Raw genomic sequence first — 20,945 nt, forward strand, 5'->3', positions numbered from 1 at the left:
TTTTATGCCGTAGGCCATGGCTCTATCCATCCATTTTCGATACTGCTTATCTCTATGCCTGAGCCTACTTTGATTACCATGATAACTAGAGTTGTCCGATAATATCCTACTGCTGATATTATCGGCCAATAAATGCTTTAAAATGTAATATCGGAAATTATCGGTATCGGTTTGAAAAAGTACAATTTATGACTTTTTAAAACGCCTCTGTGCGGAGTGGTACACGGACGTGGGGAGAAGTACAGGGCTGTTGCATCTCCCAGTCATACTGGCCAACCCTCCCAATTTTCCGGGGAGACTCCCGGATTTCAGTGCCCCTCCCGAAAATCTCCCGGGGCAACCATTCTCCAGAATTTCTCCCGATTTCCAACCAGACAACAATATTTGGGGCGTGCCTTAAAGGCACTGCATTTGCGTGCCGGCCCAATCACATAATATCTACGGCTTTTCACACACACAAGTGAATGCAATTCATACTTGGTCAACAGCCATACAGGTCCCACTGAGGGTGGCCGTATAAACAACTTTAACACTGTTACAAATATGCGCCACACTGTGAACCCACACCAAACAAGAATGACAAACACATTTCGGGAGAACATCAGAAGAATCAGAATCAGCTTTATTGTCATTACGCAGGGTAACGAGATTGAGGCCATTCCATACAGTGCGATATGTGCATGCTAGAAAACAATGTGTAAATATATAAAAATATAAAAAATATAGAAGTGCAACGAATATAGGGTGAAATGAATATATACATGAAAAAAAACAGGGTGGTTGGTGGAATGGGTTATTGCACCGAAGAGAAGGCAGTTATGAGGGACAATAGGGCAGTCCGTTCAGGATGGTTATGGCCCTGGGGAAGAAGCTGTTCTTTAGCCTGTTTGTTTTGGTTTTAATGCACCTGTAGCGCTTCCCACACCGTAACACAACATAAACACAACAGAACAAATACCCAGAACCCCTTGCAGCACTAACTCTTCCGGGACGCTACAATATACACCCCCCGCTACCCCCTACCTCTCCCCCCCACCTCAACCCCGCCCCCCTCAACCTCCTCATGCTTTCTCAGGGAGAGCATGTCCCAAATTGCAAGCTGCTGTTTTGAGGCATGTTAAAAAAAAAAATGCACTTTGTGACTTCAATAATAAATATGGCAGTGCCATGTTGGCATTGGTTTCCATAACTTGAGTTGATTTATTTTGGAAAACATTGTTTAATGCATCCAGCGGGGCATCACAACAAAATTAGGCAAAATAATGTGTTAATTCCACGACTGTATATGTTGGTATCGGTTGATACGGAATCGGTAATTAAGAGTTGGACAATATCGGAATATCGGATATCGGCAAAAAAGCCATTATCGGACATCTCTAATGATAACCATTATGCCACCGTGGATTATAAAATGTTTTCATCTTTTTATAGCATGGCTCTGCGTGTGCTTGGAGTGGCGTATACCATAGAGTCAACATTGGATGAACTTCCATGAGGTTTTTAAGACAATAAAATGTGTGTATTTCAGGACATACCATCAGAGAACCTGAAGATGTTTGATGCCGCCATCGCTGAACCTGTGCACGGCACTAAGACTGAGGACAGGTAAATACTGTATGTCCACCCTGCGATTCGACTCGAGGGGAAGGAGTGCATAGGTGTTTTAAGGCAGCTCATAAGAGTAAGTAAGAAGTTAAAAAGAAAGCAAAGATATGAAGAAATACATGGGGATAACATCCATAAATACAGTATTTCAAATAGGAGCAAAGGGGAGAACATGATTCAGTTCTGTTGGAACAGATAAAGATTCACAAAATTCAGTGGACAACTTCAATACATTTTGGACATTTAAGATGCTAAAATTAATCCAACATGAGTTAATTAATGTTAGGGGTGTCGCAATCTGGTCTGATATCTGCAAAAAATTATGTACCGTGTTTTCCGGACTATAAGGCGCACTTAAAATCCTTTTTTCCCCAAAAAAAACTCGTCAGTGCGCCTTTTAACCCGGTGCGCCTAATGTAAGGAATACGTTTGGTTGAGCTTAACCACCTCGAAGCTATTTTAATTGGTACATGGTGTAATGATAAGTGTGACCAGTAGATGGCAGTCAAACATAAGAGATAAGTGTAGGCTGCATTATGATGGCAATATGTCTCAAGTAAACACCAACATTTTAAATGTTTCATTGGAAATATAGAACATTACACACGGCGCTCAAAAATCTATCAAAATGTTTTAGTACGACTTTGGTAAGCTATGAAGCCGCACCGCTTGATGGATTGTCGGCGCATTAAACATACAAGTATTATTATGGTGTGTGTATAAGGTAAGACATATTATCTGGTGTTTTGTTTCGCAATATTATGCAAAAGCAACTTTTCTTACCTTCTGGTGCATGCTGATCTGTATTTGGGATCTGCATAAATCATGAAAAATTGCGTGCGTCCGTGCCGACGCTGTAGTCGATAAGCTTCTTCTTTTTCTTTATCTTCTTGTTATGGGACATTCATCCGCCGCTGTTGCCATTTCTAATATAAAGTAGTGTAAAGTTCTTACTTATATCTGTCAGTAAACTCGCCATGAAAGCACTAAAACATACCGGTGTAGTGATTTTACATTATTCACCCAAGGAACTTTAGTTATTAGAGTTCCGTTCGGACGGTTTTTCACGGGACACATTTCAGGTGTTGTTGTTTCCGGATGAGGAGATGCTGCTCCGTTATTGATTTAAGAAAAGTCTGAATGTCATTAAAACAGTTAGCTCCGTCTTTTGACACTTCTTCCACTCCCGTCCTTGCACGCTACACCGCTACAACAAAGCAGCTACCCAACAAATAGCACACAAGCTAGACAGTCCTTAATTGAACAATGTTGCAGTTTAAAAAAAGCACATTTGTCAATATAAACAACTATCAAATAATCATCGTTGCATATTACTACATATACAAAATATCCAAGGCAGAAGCGTATTAGAAAGTATCCAGTAACAAACGTGTTCGCATCATTCCACTCACTGCGTCATGAGCTTCATGGAATATTGTGACCACTAAGTGTCTTCAAAAAAGGAATTACCGCTCCACTTGAAGACAGCACAAGTTTATTTCAGAAACTTAATTAAAAATTGTTTTGTGTTTTTCATACCTACCATTGTTCTCTGTTTAACTCATTTCACTAAATCAAAGTGTTTCTAACATTCCGCACTGCAAAATTATAAAAGTGTGTGTGATTCCTTTTGATTTCATATATCCGATCAAGATCAGTATCACCCAATACTTAAAGCTCCAATATCGGTATGGTATCGGAAGCAAAAAAGTTGTATTGGTTGCACCCCTAAACCAGAACTATTTGGACATCGACACAATTAAAAAAAATTTGACTCCATACATCACCACAATAGATTTGAAATGTACAAGTTTCACTTTTTTTTTGTCCTGTCCAGCCACTCAGGCAAATCATATAGTTGATGTAGATGTCCATATCCACTGTACAAATTTACTTTACAAAAGAGAAGTGTGAGATACTTCTCTTGTAGCCTTAGTTGTATTTGACTTTATTAAACAGATTTATATTAATGTTTGGCGCAGCCAGACCGGAGCAGTAGGGAATAGAAAGAAGAAAAAAAGGAAGACAGAGGTGGAAATTGTGGGGACAAGAGGGGGATAAGACAAAGACAACAACAACAGAACAACATCAGCAAATACAATATGGACAAATATGACACGAAAAGTGATAGCAAAGAAGCAGTTAGAAAAGTACCGTATTTTCCGGACTATAAGGCGCACTTAAAATCCTTTTTTTCCCCTCAAAACTCGACTGTGCGCCTTATAACCCGGTGCGCCTAATGTACGGAATAATTCTGGTTTTGCTTACCGACCTCGAAACAATTTTATTTGGTACACGGTGTAATAAAAAGTGTGACCAGTAGATGGCAGTCAAACATAAGAGATACGTGTAGACTGCAATATGATGATGGCAATATGACTGAAGTAAAGAACACCAACATTTTATATGTTCCATTGAAAATATAGAACATTACACACGGCACTCAAAAATATATCAAAATGTTTTAGTACGACTTTGGTAAGCTATGAAGCCGCACCGCTTGATGAATTGTCGGCGCATTAAACATACAAGTATTATTATGGTGTGTGTATAAGGTAAGACATATTATCTGGTGTTTTGTTTCGCAATATTATGCAAAAGCAACTTTTCTTACCTTCTGGTGCATGCTGATCTGTATTTGGGATCTGCATAAATCATGAAAAATTGCGTGCGTCCGTGCCGACGCTGTAGTCGATAAGCTTCTTCTTTTTCTTTATCTTCTTGTTATGGGACATTCATCCGCCGCTGTTGCCATTTCTAATATAAAGTAGTGTAAAGTTCTTACTTATATCTGTCAGTAAACTCGCCATGAAAGCACTAAAACATACCGGTGTAGTGATTTTACATTATTCACCCAAGGAACTTTAGTTATTAGAGTTCCGTTCGGACGGTTTTTCACGGGACACATTTCAGGTGTTGTTGTTTCCGGATGAGGAGATGCTGCTCCGTTATTGATTTAAGAAAAGTCTGAATGTCATTAAAACAGTTAGCTCCGTCTTTTGACACTTCTTCCACTCCCGTCCTTGCACGCTACACCGCTACAACAAAGCAGCTACCCAACAAATAGCACACAAGCTAGACAGTCCTTAATTGAACAATGTTGCAGTTTAAAAAAAGCACATTTGTCAATATAAACAACTATCAAATAATCATCGTTGCATATTACTACATATACAAAATATCCAAGGCAGAAGCGTATTAGAAAGTATCCAGTAACAAACGTGTTCGCATCATTCCACTCACTGCGTCATGAGCTTCATGGAATATTGTGACCACTAAGTGTCTTCAAAAAAGGAATTACCGCTCCACTTGAAGACAGCACAAGTTTATTTCAGAAACTTAATTAAAAATTGTTTTGTGTTTTTCATACCTACCATTGTTCTCTGTTTAACTCATTTCACTAAATCAAAGTGTTTCTAACATTCCGCACTGCAAAATTATAAAAGTGTGTGTGATTCCTTTTGATTTCATATATCCGATCAAGATCAGTATCACCCAATACTTAAAGCTCCAATATCGGTATGGTATCGGAAGCAAAAAAGTTGTATTGGTTGCACCCCTAAACCAGAACTATTTGGACATCGACACAATTAAAAAAAATTTGACTCCATACATCACCACAATAGATTTGAAATGTACAAGTTTCACTTTTTTTTTGTCCTGTCCAGCCACTCAGGCAAATCATATAGTTGATGTAGATGTCCATATCCACTGTACAAATTTACTTTACAAAAGAGAAGTGTGAGATACTTCTCTTGTAGCCTTAGTTGTATTTGACTTTATTAAACAGATTTATATTAATGTTTGGCGCAGCCAGACCGGAGCAGTAGGGAATAGAAAGAAGAAAAAAAGGAAGACAGAGGTGGAAATTGTGGGGACAAGAGGGGGATAAGACAAAGACAACAACAACAGAACAACATCAGCAAATACAATATGGACAAATATGACACGAAAAGTGATAGCAAAGAAGCAGTTAGAAAAGTACCGTATTTTCCGGACTATAAGGCGCACTTAAAATCCTTTTTTTCCCCTCAAAACTCGACTGTGCGCCTTATAACCCGGTGCGCCTAATGTACGGAATAATTCTGGTTTTGCTTACCGACCTCGAAACAATTTTATTTGGTACACGGTGTAATAAAAAGTGTGACCAGTAGATGGCAGTCAAACATAAGAGATACGTGTAGACTGCAATATGATGATGGCAATATGACTGAAGTAAAGAACACCAACATTTTATATGTTCCATTGAAAATATAGAACATTACACACGGCACTCAAAAATATATCAAAATGTTTTAGTACGACTTTGGTAAGCTATGAAGCCGCACCGCTTGATGAATTGTCGGCGCATTAAACATACAAGTATTATTATGGTGTGTGTATAAGGTAAGACATATTATCTGGCGTACTGTTTCGCAATATTATGCAAAAAGCAACTTTTCTTACCTTCTGGTACCTGCTGATCTGTATTTGGGATCTGCATAAATCCTGAAAAATTGTGCGCATCCTTTGCCTTTGTATCTGTCAGTAAGCTCGCCATTAAAGCGCTAAAACATACCGGTGTAGTGAGTTTACATTATTCACCCAAGGAACTTTAGTTATTAGAGAGTTCCGGTCGGACGGTTTTTCACGGGACACATTTCCGGTGTTGTTATTGTTTCCGGGTGAGGAGATGCTGCTGCGTTATTGATTTAAGTAAAGTCTGAATGTCATTAAAATAGTTAGTTCCATCTTTTGACACTTCTTCCACCCGTCCTTGCACGCTACAACAAAAATGACGGGGAGAAGATTCGGTCGAAGGTGAGCCACGTAAATAAGACCGGAAGCGACTTTCAGAAAGTAGCTTGAAGATGATCTGTATGCAACATTTTGACCAAAGAACCACCATTACATGTTATGTAGACCACAAGGAAGTGTTTTACATTTAGAAAAAAAATAAAATAATATGACTCCTTTAATGCACCCTATAATCCGGTGTGTCTTATGTATAAAAAAAGCTCGAAAATAGACCATTTATCGGCAGTGCGCCTTATAAGCCGGTGCGCCCTATGATCCGGAAAATACGGTAAATATTAATAACACAGAAATGACAATGAACATTATTGCACTGCAAATGGAGAAATAAAAATACCAATAAAAAATAGCACTATTGTTAATGAAGAATAATAATGATTACCTTTATTATCAACAATACAATTGTTTACTTTGTGTCTGCTGATATTTAAGTTTGTGTGTAATCATACACTAATTTGTAATTAAAGAAACATATCCTAAATTGTACTGTGTATTGACTTGAATGATCTGTCTGTATCTCTTAGAGTTGCAGACTACAAGCTGCAAAAAGGACTTTCCTCTCCTCCTCCATCACAGAACGGTGCTGCTGGATCCTTTCCAGGTGAGCAATAACATTTTTACCATGTACAGTAGTAGTCGGTGAGTAATTGATTGAAAATGTATTTTTTTGAAACACGGCTTGCTCCTAAACCTCCAAACTCTGCTGCTCGCTTGACGTTTACATTCTCTGATTTTGGATCAACATTTGCAATTGAAAAAGGAGCTGAGCCGGAAGGCAAAGCTCTCAATTTACCGGTCGATCTACGTTCCCATCCTCACCTATGGTCATGAGCTTTGGGTTATGACCGAAATGACAAGATTACGGGTACAAGCGGCCGAAATGACTTTCCCCCGCCGGGTGGCAGGGCTCTCCCTTAGAGATAGGGTGAGAAGCTCTGCCATCCGGGAGGAGCTCAAAGTAAAGCCGCTGCTCCTCCACATCGAGAGGAGCCAGATGAGTTGGTTCTGGCATCTGGTCAGGATGCCACCCGAACACCTCCCTAGGGAGGTGTTTAGGGAACGTCCGACCGCTTAGGAGGTCACGGGGAAGACCCAGGACACGTTGGGGAGACTATGTTTCCCGGTTGGCCTGGGAACGCCTCGGGATCCACCAGGAGGAGCTGGACGAAGTGGCTGGGGAGAGGGAAGTCTGGGCTTCCCTGCTTAGGCTGCTGCCCCCGTGACCCAACCTCGGATAAGCGGAAGAAAATGGATGGATCTGCAATTGAAGTCACTGAACTTTATCCCTTCAATTGGCAGTTCATTAGCGACAAAATCATAATATATGATAACGATGATCAATGGAACCTTCCAGCTCAATAGTACGAAACTCTGTTGCTTCAGAGGATGTGTTTCCACAATCCACATTGATTGCCTGTTGTACAAAACCCAAAACCAGTGAAGTTGGCACGTTGTGTAATTTGTAAATAAAAACAGAATGCAATGATTTGCAAATCCTTTTCAACTTATATTCGATTGAATAGACTGCAAAGACAAGATATTTAATGTTCAAACTGAGAAACACTTTTTTTTTTTGCAAATAATCATTAACTTAAAATTTAATGGCAGCAACACATTGCAAAGAAGTTGGCACAGGGGCATTTTTACCATTGTGTTACATGGCCTTTCCTTTTAACAACACTTTTGGGAACTGAGGAGACCAATTTTTGAGGCTTTTCAGGTGGAATTCTTTCCCATTCTTGCTTGATGTACAGCTTAAGTTGTTCAACAGTCCGAGGGTTTCCGTTGTGGTATTTTAGGCGTCATAATGCGCCACACATTTTCAATGGGAGACAGGTCTGGACTACAGGCAGGCCAGTCTAGTACCCGCACTCTTTTACTATGAAGCCAGGCTGTTGCAACACGTGGCTTGGCATTGTCTTGCAGAAATAAGCAGGGGCGTCCATGATAACGTTGCTCGGATGGCAACATATGTTGCTGCAAAACCTGTATGTACCTTTCAGCATTAATGGTGCCTTCACAGATGTGTAAGTTACCCATGCCTTAGGCACTAATACACCCCCATTTGCATCAGTCCATCTTAGATGAGCTCGGGCCCAGCAAAGCCGGCAGCGTTTCTGGGTGTTGTCGATAAATGGCTTTCGCTTTGCATAGTAGAGTTTTAACTTGCACTTACAGAACTGTAGTTACTGACAGTGGTTTTCTAAAGTGTTCCTTAGCCCATGTGGTGATATCCTTTACACACTGATGTCGCTTTTTGATGCAGTACCGCCTGAGGGATCCAAGGTCACGGGCATTCAATGTTACGTGCAGTGATTTCTCCAGATTCTCTGAACCTTTTGATGAAATCACGGACCGTAGATGGTGAAATCCCTAAATTCCTTGCAATAGCTGGTTGAGAAATGTTGTTCCTAAAATGTTTGACAATTTGCTCACGCATTTGTTCACAAAGTGGTGACCCTCGCCCCATCCTTGTTTGTGAATGACTGAGCATTTCATGGAAGTTGCTTTTATACCCAATCATGGCACCCACCTGCTCCCAATTGTTCACCTGTGGGATGTTCCAAATAAGTGTTTGATGAGCATTCCTCAACTTTCTCAGTCTTTTTTGCCACTTGTGCCAGCTCTTTTGAAACATGTTGCTGGCATCAAATTCCAAATGAGCTAATATTTGCAAAAAAAATAACAGTTTTCCAGTTCGGAAGTTAAGTATCTTGTCCTTACAGTCTATTCAATTGAATATAGGTTGAAAAGGATTTGCAAATCATTGTATTCTGTTTTTATTTACAAATTACACAACGTGCCACGTGTCACTAGTTTTGGGTTTTGTATATCGCGATGCAGATTTTAGAACATACAGTATCGCTCATACCTAAGTGTAATATGTATTTTGAGTAGGTTGTTTTCAGTACCGCAACACTTATTCTAACTTATTGTCCCTTTTCTAGATGCAACCTCCTCCCACACTCCCGTGTCTCTGCGGCACAGACGTCAGAGGTACACAGACCGTCAGCGAGCTAATAGCACCCCCTCTCTAGCAGCCTCCGTAGGTCTTCCTTGTCCACTCTCCTGCCCGGACAGAGGCGGGGCTGAGTGGCCTGCTAACGAGGGTCTGATCCAAGCCCATCGGGATGCTGCTACCTACCCTGACATCCCTCAAAGCAGCATACCTGGTGATGCAATGATAGGCAAACATATAGGACACAGTTTAAGTGACGGCACTATGAAGGACGCTCAAAGTGAAATAACTTTTAGTTTAGACAGAAGAGGAGAATGTCATCAAGAAGACGACAAACAAGTCCCATCAGTGGCGGCGTCGTCGCTGCTCCATGTCCCGTTTGACCCCACAACTGAAAGGAAGCAAAGTGAAAGTATGGAGTCTCCGTCCTCTCAGCTATCCATCCACCAGCACTTGTCCCGCCAGCAACCAACATTATTCCTGTGTAACGAGGACTTAGATGATGTCTTTCTCCAAAATCCTGCCCCTCCATCTCTGCCGCCTTCTATCAGAGAGACTGACATCATGGAGGACTTCCCTCCTCCGACTCCTGACCCTATCCTTCAGTTGAACAACATCTCTTTGCAGACAGCCGAAAGGTTTGTTTTCTTCTACTCCATTCTTCGATGTGTGTTACTATATCTGGCTAATTCCTCCCTATACGCCAAGCCTGGGCAATTATTTTGCCTTGGGGGGCCAAATTCAGAGAAAAGAATGTGTCTGGGTATCTATTTTTAGGAACACGTAATACAAAATGTAACTCCATCCATCCATCTTCTTCCGCTTATCCGAGGTCGGGTCGCGGGGGCAGCAGCCTAAGCAGGGAAGCCCAGACTTCCCTCTCCCCAGCCACTTCGTCCAGCTCCTCCCGGGGGATCCCGAGGCGTTCCCAGGCCAGCCGGGAGACATAGTCTTCCCAACGTGTCCTGGGTCTTCCCCGTGGCCTCCTACCGGTCGGACGTGCCTTAAACACCTCCCGAGGGAGGCGATCGGGTGGCATCCTGACCAGATGCCCGAACCACCTCATCTGGCTCCTCTCGATGTGGAGGAGCAGCGGCTTTACTTTGAGCTCCCCCCGGATGACAGAGCTTCTCACCCTATCTCTAAGGGAGAGCCCCTTCACCCGGCGGAGGAAACTCATTTCGGCCGCTTGTACCCGAGATCTTGTCCTTTTGGTCATAACCCAAAGCTCATGACCATAGGTGAGGATGGGAACGTAGATCGACTGGTAAATTGAGAGCTTTGCCTTCCGGCTCAGCTCCTTCTTCACCACAACGGATCGATACAGCGTCCGCATTACTGAAGATGCCACACCGATCCGCCTGTCGATCTCACGATCCACTCTTCCCTCACTCGTGAACAAGACTCCGAGGTACTTGAACTCCTCCACTTGGGGCAGGGTCTCCTCCCCAACCCGAAGATGGTATTCCACCCTTTTCCGGGCGAGAACCATGGACTCGGACTTGAAGGTGCTGATTCTCATCCCAGTCGCTTCACACTCGGCTGCGAACCGATCCAGTGAGAGCTGAAGATCCTGGCCAGATGAAGCCATCAGGACCACATCATCTGCAAAAAGCAGAGACCTAATCCTGCAGCCACCAAACCGGATCCCCTCAACGCCTTGACTGCGCCTAGAAATTCTGTCCATAAAAGTTATGAACAGAATCGGTGACAAAGGGCAGCCTTGGCGGAGTCCAACCCTCACTGGAAACGTGTCCGACTTACTGCCGGCAATGCGGACCAAGCTCTGGCACTGATTATACAGGGAGCGGACCGCCAAAATCAGACAGTCCGATACCCCGTACTCTCTGAGCACTCCCCACAGGACTTCCCGAGGGACACGGTCGAAAACCTTCTCCAAGTCCACAAAGCACATGTAGACAGGTTGGGCAAACTCCCATGCACCCTCAAGGACCCTGCCGAGAGTATAGAGCTGGTCCACAGTTCCACGGCCAGGACGAAAACCACACTGTTCCTCCTGAATCCGAGGTTCGACTATCCGGCGACAAAATTTAACTTAAAACAGAATTTCTAGGCGCAGTCAAGGCGTTGAGGGGATCCGGTTTGGTGGCTGCAGGATTAGGTCTCTGCTTTTTGCAGATGATGTGGTCCTGATGGCTTCATCTGGCCAGGATCTTCAGCTCTCACTGGATCGGTTCGCAGCCGAGTGTGAAGCGACTGGGATGAGAATCAGCACCTCCAAGTCCGAGTCCATGGTTCTCGCCCGGAAAAGGGTGGAGTGCCATCTCCGGGTTGGGGAGGAGACCCTTCCCCAAGTGGAGGAGTTCAAGTACCTCGGGGTCTTGTCCACGAGTGAGGAAAGACTGGATCGTGAAATCGACAGGCGGATCGGTGCGGCGTCTTCAGTAATGCGGACGCTGTATCGATCCGTTGTGGTGAAGAAGGAGCTGAGCCGGAAGGCAAAGCTCTCAATTTACCAGTCGATCTACGTTCCCATCCTCACCTATGGTCATGAGCTTTGGGTTATGACCGAAAGGACCAGATCACGGGTTCAAGCGGCCGAAATGAGCTTCCTCCGCCGGGTGGCGGGGCTCTCCCTTAGAGATAGGGTGAGAAGCTCTGTCATCCGGGGGGAGCTCAAAGTAAAGCCGCTGCTCCTCCACATCGAGAGGAGCCAGATGAGGTGCCACCAGGTGTTTGGGCACGCCCGACCGGTAGGAGGCCACGGGGAAGACCCAGGACACGTTGGGAAGACTATGTCTCCCGGCTGGCCTGGAAACGCTTCGGGGTCCCACAGGAAGAGCTGGACGAAGTGGCTGCGGAGAGGAAAGTCTGGGCTTCCCTGCTTAGGCTGCTGCCCCCACGACCCGACCTCGGATAAGCGGAAGAAGATGGATGGATGGATGGACTAATACAAAACCTTACAATAATGTCTGATTGAATGCTAAAAAAGTTATGACAGACCACCTTAAAAAAAACGGAATGGAATATTCCATTTTTTTACTGAATGAGACACCCAGAATGTACATGAAAATAAAGAATGTGGGGTTTACAATATTAACTATGAAGAATGAAACACTGAATATTGACAACATATGAACATCACACCCCTTCTCGATCGAAATATTTTACAATCAAGCGAAACGCAACAAAAATGCAAAAACACAGCGGAACATGAACACGAAGGGTAAAAAATAAACCCACCTACAATCTGATACATCACTAAGTTTTAGAACTTTGTTGTAAAAATCTCCTTCCACCTCTGTCCCTGACACCTGCATTTCAGGCTGGCCGCTCTGGAAACACTCTGTGGAAACGCTCCCCACCCACACTGCTTGGTGCCTCGTCTGAGCTGCTGTGACGTAGATTACCATAGTAACTAGTATATCATGCAAAAGCGCAGATTCCAACCATTGAAACACTTTGTATTAGAGATGTCCGATAATGGCTTTTTTACCGATATCCGATATTCCGATATTGTCCAACTCTTAATTACCGATACCGATATCAACCGATTCCGATATACACAGTTGTGGAATTAACACATTATTATGCCTAATTTTGTTGTGATGCCCCGCTGGATGCATTAAACAATGTAACAAGGTTTTCCAAAATAAATCAACTCAAGTTATGGATAAAGGCCAACATGGCACTGCCATATTTATTGTTGAAGTCGCAAAGTGCATTATTTTTTTTAACATGCCTCACAACAGCAGCTTGGAATTTGGGACATGCTCTCCCTGAGAGAGCATGAGGAGGTTGAGGCGGGGGGGAGTAGGAAGTAGCGGGGGGTGTATATTGTAGCGTCCCGGAAGAGTTAGTGCTGCAAGGGGTTCTGGGTATTTGTTCTGTTGTGCTACGGTGCGGATGTTCTCCCGAAATGTGTTTGTCATTCTTGTTTGGTGTGGGTTCACAGTGTGGCGCATATTTGTAGCAGTGTTAAAGTTGTTTATACGGCCACCCTCAGTGTGACCTGTATGGCTGTTGATCAAGTATGCCTTGCATTCACTACTAGTAACTAGTATATCATGCAAAAACGCAGATTCCAACTATTAAAATACTTGGTATAGTTCAAGACTTACGGTCTTTAGAAAACATCACTGCACATCATAATGGCAGCTACAGTTTCCATCTTAAAGATCTAAAAAAATTATTTGGGAATGTCCGGCGGGCCAGATTTAAAAGCTTAACGGGCCGCATGTGGATCAAAATTTTTCTTATATGAAAAAAAAGTTTCTTAAGTATGCATTTTTTTGCGTCTTGAGCGAAGTAAGTTCAGTCTCCGTCCAATGAGCGCACCTTCGGCCCAAGGCATGGGTAACTTACACATCTGTGAAGGGGCCATTAATGCTGAAAGGTACATACAGGTTTTGGAGCAACATATGTTGCCATCCAAGCAACGTTATCATGGACGCCCCTGCTTATTTTAGCAAGACAATGCCAAGCCACGTGTTACAACAGCGTGGCTTCATAGTAAAAGAGTGCGGGTACTAGACTGGCCTGCCTGTAGTCCAGACCTGTCTCCCATTGAAAATGTGTGGTGCAATATGAAACCTAAAATAAATTAAGGGAGACCCTGGACTGTTGAACAACTTAAACTGTACATCAAGCAAGAATGGTAAATAATTCCACCTGAAAAGCTTCAAAAATTGGTCTCCTCAATTCCCAAACGTTTACTGAGTGTTGTTCAAAGGAAAGGCCATGTAACACAGTGGTAAAAATACCCCTGTACCAACTCTTTTTCCAACGTGTTGCTGCCATTAAATTCTAAGTTAATGATTATTTGCAAAAAAAAAAAAAGTTTCTCAGTTCGAACAATAAATATCTTGTCTTTGCAGTCTATTCAATTGAATATAAGTTGAAAGGGATTCGCAAATCATTGTATTCTGGTTTTATTTACGATTTACACAACGTGCCAACTTCACTGGTTTTGGGTTTTGTAGATGCACTGCAGGGCTGCTTCTAAAATGCTTATAAAAAATAAGTACATGTGTCCTGCATGTTGGAAAACACAACAAAACGCCACAGGCAGGCACATGATCAAATGAAAGTGCAGTAAGTGAGAGTGTCTCCATGGTGATGCCTTATATAATACACTTGCCTTGTCTGGTCTTGTCTGGGGGGCGGCATTCGCCCTTGGCGGGTTGAACCGGCTTCCTCTCTGGCCCTGACAACATCCCGAAACTGTGGCGGCCCCACGCACGACAGTCCTGCACTGCAAAAAGTCAGTGTTAAAAAACAAGAAAAAAAATTACAAAAATTAGGGGTATTTTATTTGAACTAAGCAAAATTATCTGCCAATAGAACAAGAAAATTAGGCTTGTCAAGACTTTCCAAAACAGGTCAAATTAGCTAACCTCAATGAACCCAAAAATACCTTAGATTAAGTATATTCTCACTAATAACAAGTGTACTTTTCTTGGTAGAAAAAAAAGAGACCTTTTTGCTCAATATGTTGAAAAATATTCTTAAATTAAGTAAATGCTAGTGCCATTATCTTGACATAATGATATGCGCTCGGCATTACATTTCTTGAAACCAGCAAACTTATACTAAAAACGAATTTATTGTTCTAATGGAAAGGCAACAAGGCAACCGCTTGTTACTCTCGGGGTCTCCTAGCCGCTCAGGCAAATAATATGGTCTGAAAATGCATTTTTCCATCGATAACGTGACATCATCGCGCTAAGTGCGTGCTCTTTCAGTCAATTAGTGTGCTTATATACAGCCCGGCCCCCAGACAATATTTTTTTAATTGTAATTTTGAGGAATATATCTGAATGTGCATGAACTATTTCTGTTCAAAATTGTTTGAAATGTCAAATGTTTAAATATTAACTGTCAGTTTACTGTACTGTGCCAACTGCACTACTTTATGAGTACGTATTTTCTCTTGTTTCATTGAAAATAAAACAGCAATGTCCATTTGGCTGTCATCTGTTTTAATTATGAGACACAATTGTGTCAAAGTCATGATTTTTTTTTCATGCTTGAAATAAGAAATTATTACTTTAAAAAAAGTAGTTTTATACTTGTGAGTGTTGATGACACAGCTTTGCAACAGTTGATATTCTAGTTTCAAGCATGTTTTACTCAATTTAGGTCATAAAATCTCAGCAACAAGCTGTAATATCTTACTGAGATCATTTAGGACCAAAACCCTTAAAACAAGTAAAAGACTCTAACATAAAATTTGCTTACTGAGAAGAATTATCTTATCAGACAGAAAGTTAGCAAATATCACCCTTATTTGAGATATTTAATCTTACTTAGATTTCAGTTTTTGCAGTGTGTGCAAGGTCGCAGGAGATAGCGAACCAATCTATCACATACTTTTTCACAAAAATGGTTCAATGCTGATCAATGGCCAATAGATCGGCACCACTCTAATGTTTGTCATATCATTCAATCTGCTAATCTTTATCCCATTACCTTTTCCCTGCTTCCCCACCAGCCTTCTTCCATCTTTGAAAGTGCAGTCGTCAACCCTCACGTCCACCACTACATCAAGTATTTCTAGCCTGGACATGGACAGTTTTGACCTTGAGTACGAGCCTCTGCTCAAGAGGGAAAAGACGCCAGAGGAGCATCGCGTGGAAGCACTGTCACGCCAACTGGTGGGCATCCTTGGATATATATTTTTTTTTTTAGAATGTCTTACTTCTGATTTTTATTATATCATTTATTCCATACTTATTATAGTGACTCTTTGTTGCCATATCAACTTTTCAATCAATCAATCAATGTTTATTTATATAGCCCTAAATCACAAGTGTCTCAAAGGGCTGCACAAGCCACAACGACATCCTCGGTACAAAGCCCACATAAGGGCAAGGAAAAACTCACCCCAGTGGGACGTCGATGTGAATGACTATGAGAAACCTTGGAGAGGACCGCATATGTGGGTAACCCCCCCCCCCCCTCTAGGGGAGACCGAATGCAATGAATGTCGAGTGGGTCTGACATAATATTGTGAGAGTCCAGTCCATAGTGGATCCAAAGAGAGAGACTATTTTGTATTGCAGTATCCGTCGTAGATACAGTTGTATCTGTATTAATAGAACCCAGTTGTAGCTGGGATGCGTTGTCTTTAATCTCCTTTCTAATGAGTTCAATTTTCTTATTAAAGAAATTCATAAAGTCATCTGCCGAGTGGGTGGAGCTATTGGGAGGAGTCCCTTGTTGGGTTAGCGATGCTACTGTACTAAACAAAAATTTAGGGTCGTTTTTGTTGAGACGGATGAGATTTGAGTAATATTTAGCTTTAGCTAAGGTAAGCATGCGTTTATACGATATTAAACTATCACTCCATGCTTGATGGAAAACCTCAAGCTTGGTCGCGCGCCATTTGCGTTCCAACTTTCTACATGATAATTTATTAGCTCTGGTTTCTTCTGTAAACCATGGGGTGCGCCTTTTAGGGGCCCTTTTTTGTTTTAGCGGTGCTATGCTATCAATGGTTTCACGCAGGGCATTGTCAAAGTTGTTAGTTAGGTTATCAATAGAGCCGACATAATTTGGGAATGGTGCCATTACCGAAGGCAGTAGGTCAGCAAGAGTCATCGTTGTGGCAGCATTAATGTTGCGGCTGCTATAGCAGTTATTATTATTATTAGTTTGTTGACAATGAGTCAGAACTTCGAATTTTATAAGGTAATGATCGGACATTACTTTAGTATACGGGAGTACCATAACTTTGGAGGTGGTGACACCCCTGACCAGCACTAGATCTATCGTATTACCGTTGCGATGCGTAGGTTCATTTATTATTTGTGTAAGACCACAGCTATCAATTATAGTCCGGAGCGCCAGGCACTGAGGGTCTGATGGGGTATTCATATGGATATTAAAGTCCCCCATTATTGACTTTTGTTTGTTTGTTTGTTATTGCTAAACTTTTGTTATGATGGTTTTAATTGTTGTGTGTTCACTGTATGCAGGTGTTACAGGATGGCTCGCTGTCATCAATCTTTGAAAGAAGGGAGGGTAAATCAACCGTAGAGCTCGTGGAAGTCATCTTTCAAAACAGCAGACCGGGCGCGAACATGTTATGGCAAGCCAGCAACAATAATGACAGGTATTTGTTCCATTGTTATCTTCTTGTAAAACGGTGGCGACCAAAACAAGTCTTTGTGTTATTAGTAGTGTCAGTGAGTGTAAGGCGCATTCACTGCTGTATTGACACCGATTTGTTGGTGACGAACCCCAAAATGCAGAGATGGCAGGCTTGATGCAGGAAATAAAACACAAACACAGAGGAAAAACTGAAACATAACCAATCTTTCGGTGACAAGCCTGACAGCAGCCCCTACTGTTTCGGTGTTTCATCCGAAACAGTCATCCGCCATCTACAGGATGATACAATACATTACATTTGACCTGCAAATCCAAATCAATAAGCAAATACAGTTTAATTGTTTTGTTGTTTTAACCTTTTACCTTTTTTGGCACTATAAGATCAAAATCATCCGAGACTTGGGATGTTTTCCTTTTCTTTCATTTAGATCAGGGATGTCAAACTGGTTTTCATTGAGGGCCGCTTGTAACAGTGAATAATGTATGAATTTGCCTCTGGATTTCATTATTAATTATATAAATTGTTTTAAGTAGACTGTCGATTTTACAGTAAAAACTTTACATTGACAACATTTTACTGTAAAATATAGTGTTTTTTCTATTGTTTACAACATTTTACGGTAAATAGAAAAACTACCACTGTTTTTTTAGGGGGGTTTTATGGAAAAAAATGGCAGCTTAGTTGCCAAAATTTTTGTGTTAAATTTACATTGGTTTTTACAACATTATATTGTTAATGGAAAAACAGGACAAGTTTTTTTTTTTTATTCTGGCAACTTAACTACCAGTTTTTCTACCGTAAAAACAAATGTACCGTCTTTCCATTTACAGGAATACACCGTTAAAAACAACAACCGTAGATTTTACAGTCAAAAACTGGCTGCTCAGTCAACAGAATTTTAATACAAAAAACACGAGTACCGTTTTTTTTCGGACTATAAGTCGCAGTTTTTTTCATAGTTTGGCCGGGGGTGCGACTTATACTCAGGAGCGCCTTATGTGTGAAATTATTAACATATTACCGTAAAATATCAAATAATATTATTTAGCTCATTCACGTAAGGGACTAGACATATAAGATTTCATGGGATTTAGCGATTAGGAGTGACAGATTGTTTGGTAAACGCATAGCATGTTCTATATGTTATAGTTATTTGAATGACTCTTACCATAATATGTTACGTTAACATACCAGGCATGTTCTCAGTTGGTTATTTATGCCTCATATAACGTACACTTATTCAGCCTGTTGTTCACTATTCTTTATTTATTTTAAATTGCCTTTCAAATGTCTATTCTTGGTGTTGGGTTTTATCAAATACATTTCCCCAAAAAATGCGACTTATACTCCAGTGCGACTTATATATGTTTTTTTCCTTCTATATTATGCATTTTCGGCCGATGCAACTTATACTTCGGAGCGACTTATAGTCCGAAAAATACGGTAGTTTTTTTCAATTTACAGTAATATGCTGTAAAGAACAACGTAAAATGTATTGTCATTTGTATTAACTTGATGGGTAGTTTGCTGTAAAGTTAAGTATTTTTATTTAAACAAAAACATGTTTAGAAAGTATGATAATATACTGTAATATTTGTTGCAATATTGGATACTATTAAAGTTTAAAAGGTATGCAATTTCAAGCAGTACATATATTTTTTTATGTGAAAAAATCAATTACATTTAGTGAGAAAGTATTAAGTACTTTATTGACACATATCATTTCCAGGTGTTTGCGGGCCAGATAAAATGATGTCGCGGGCCAGATCTGGCCCTGGGCCTTGAGTTTGACACCTGTGATTTAGATCGATGATAGAGAGAAAAACCAAGCTGTCATTCGTGAGTCGGAAGACGCTCTTCATGATAAAAACAGTTTGGCGCTTGACTTTCCAAATGACAGCAGCCGTATCAGTCACATTGTTTTTTTCTTAAAGTGACACACATTAAGGCTTCAAGGGACACAGTATCACTTTTTGTGTTTCATAAGACATAGATGCTTCGGCATCATTTGACCCATCATATTACCGTATTTTCCGGACTATAAGGCGCACTTAAAATCCTTTCATTGTCTCAAAACTCGACAGTGCGCCTTATAACCCGGTGCGCCTAATGTACGGAATAATCTTGGTTGTGCTTGCCGACCTTGAAGCTATTTTATTTGGTACATGGTGTGACCAGTAGATGGCAGTCAAACACAAGAGATACATGTAGACTGCACTATGATGGCAATATGACTCAAGTAAACAACACCAACATTTTATATGTTCCATTGAAAATATAGAACATTACACACGGCGCTCAAAAATCTACCAAAATGTTTTAGTACGACTTTGGTAAGCTATGAAGCCGCACCGCTTGGTGGATTGTACTGTGCTTCAACATATGAGTATTATTATGGTGTGTGTATAAGGTAAGACATATTATCTGCCATTTTGTTTCGCAATATTATGCAAAAAGCAACTTTTCTTACCTTTTGGTTCCTGCAGATCTGTATTTGGGATCTGCATAAGTCCTGAAAAATTGTGCGCGTCCGCCTTTGTAGTCCGCGCCAACACCGTAGTCGATAAGCTTCTTCTTTTTCTCTATCTTCTTGTTATGGGACATTCATCCTCCGCTGTTGTCATTTGTAATATAAAGTAGTATAAAGTTCTTACTTATATCTGTCAGTAAACTCGCCATGAAAGCGCTAAAACATACCGGTGTAGTGAGTTTACATTATTCACCCAAGGAACTTTAGTTAGCTCCATCTTTTGACACTTCTTCCACTCCCATCCTTGCACGCTACAACAAAGATGACGGGGAGAAGACGCTGTCGAAGGTGAGCCACGTAAATAAGACCGCCCAAAAAACGGCGCATCCTGAAGCGGCTTGAAGATGATCTGTAAAACATAATCAATGCAACATTTTGACCAAAGACCCACAATTACATGTTATGTAGAGCAGTGTTTTTCAACCACTGTGCCGCGGCACACTAGTGTGCCGTGAGATACAGTCTGGTGTGCCGTGGGAGATTATCTAATTAAACCTATTAGGGGTAAAAAATATTTTTTGCAAAACAGTAATTATAGTCTGCACATTATGTGTTGTTGTTGTTGAGTGTTGGTGCTGTCTAGACCTCGGCAGAGTAACCGTGTAATACTCTTCCATGTCAGTAGGTGGCAGCAGGTAGCTAATTGCTTTGTAGATGTCGTAAACAGCGGGAGGCAGGGTGCATGTAAAAGGGTGTCTAATGCTTAAACCAAAAATAAACAGAAGGTGAGTGCCCCTAAGAAAAGGTATTGAAGCTTAGGGAAGGCCATGCAGAACAAAACTAAAACTGAACTGGCTACAAAGTAAACAAAAACAGAATGCTGGACAACAGCAAAGACTTACTGTGGAGCAAAGACGGCGTCCACAATGTTCATCCGAACATGACGTGACAATTGACAAAGAAGGATAAAAATTGCTAAAACAAAGCAAGATGCGGGAAGTATCGTTCAAAAGAAGACATGAAACTGCTACAGGAAAATA

General features: G+C 41.4%; 1 protein-coding gene across 4 annotated transcripts in view; it reads left to right on the top strand.

Moving 5' to 3' along the window:
• shroom3 (shroom family member 3) overlaps positions 1-20,945 on the top strand; it is a 214,528-nt gene that overhangs the window by 180,483 nt on the left and 13,100 nt on the right. For all 4 annotated transcript variants that reach the window (XM_061980735.2, XM_061980737.2, XM_072915338.1 and 1 more), the window contains 5 exons: positions 1,529-1,605; positions 6,924-7,000; positions 9,348-9,996; positions 15,813-15,975; positions 17,299-17,435. In XM_061980735.2, the coding sequence (XP_061836719.2) occupies positions 1,529-1,605; positions 6,924-7,000; positions 9,348-9,996; positions 15,813-15,975; positions 17,299-17,435 (1,103 nt within the window). The remainder of the gene's footprint in view (positions 1-1,528; positions 1,606-6,923; positions 7,001-9,347; positions 9,997-15,812; positions 15,976-17,298; positions 17,436-20,945) is intronic.

This window comes from Nerophis lumbriciformis, linkage group LG20 (assembly GCF_033978685.3).
Source record: "Nerophis lumbriciformis linkage group LG20, RoL_Nlum_v2.1, whole genome shotgun sequence".
Lineage (NCBI taxonomy): Eukaryota > Metazoa > Chordata > Actinopteri > Syngnathiformes > Syngnathidae > Nerophis > Nerophis lumbriciformis.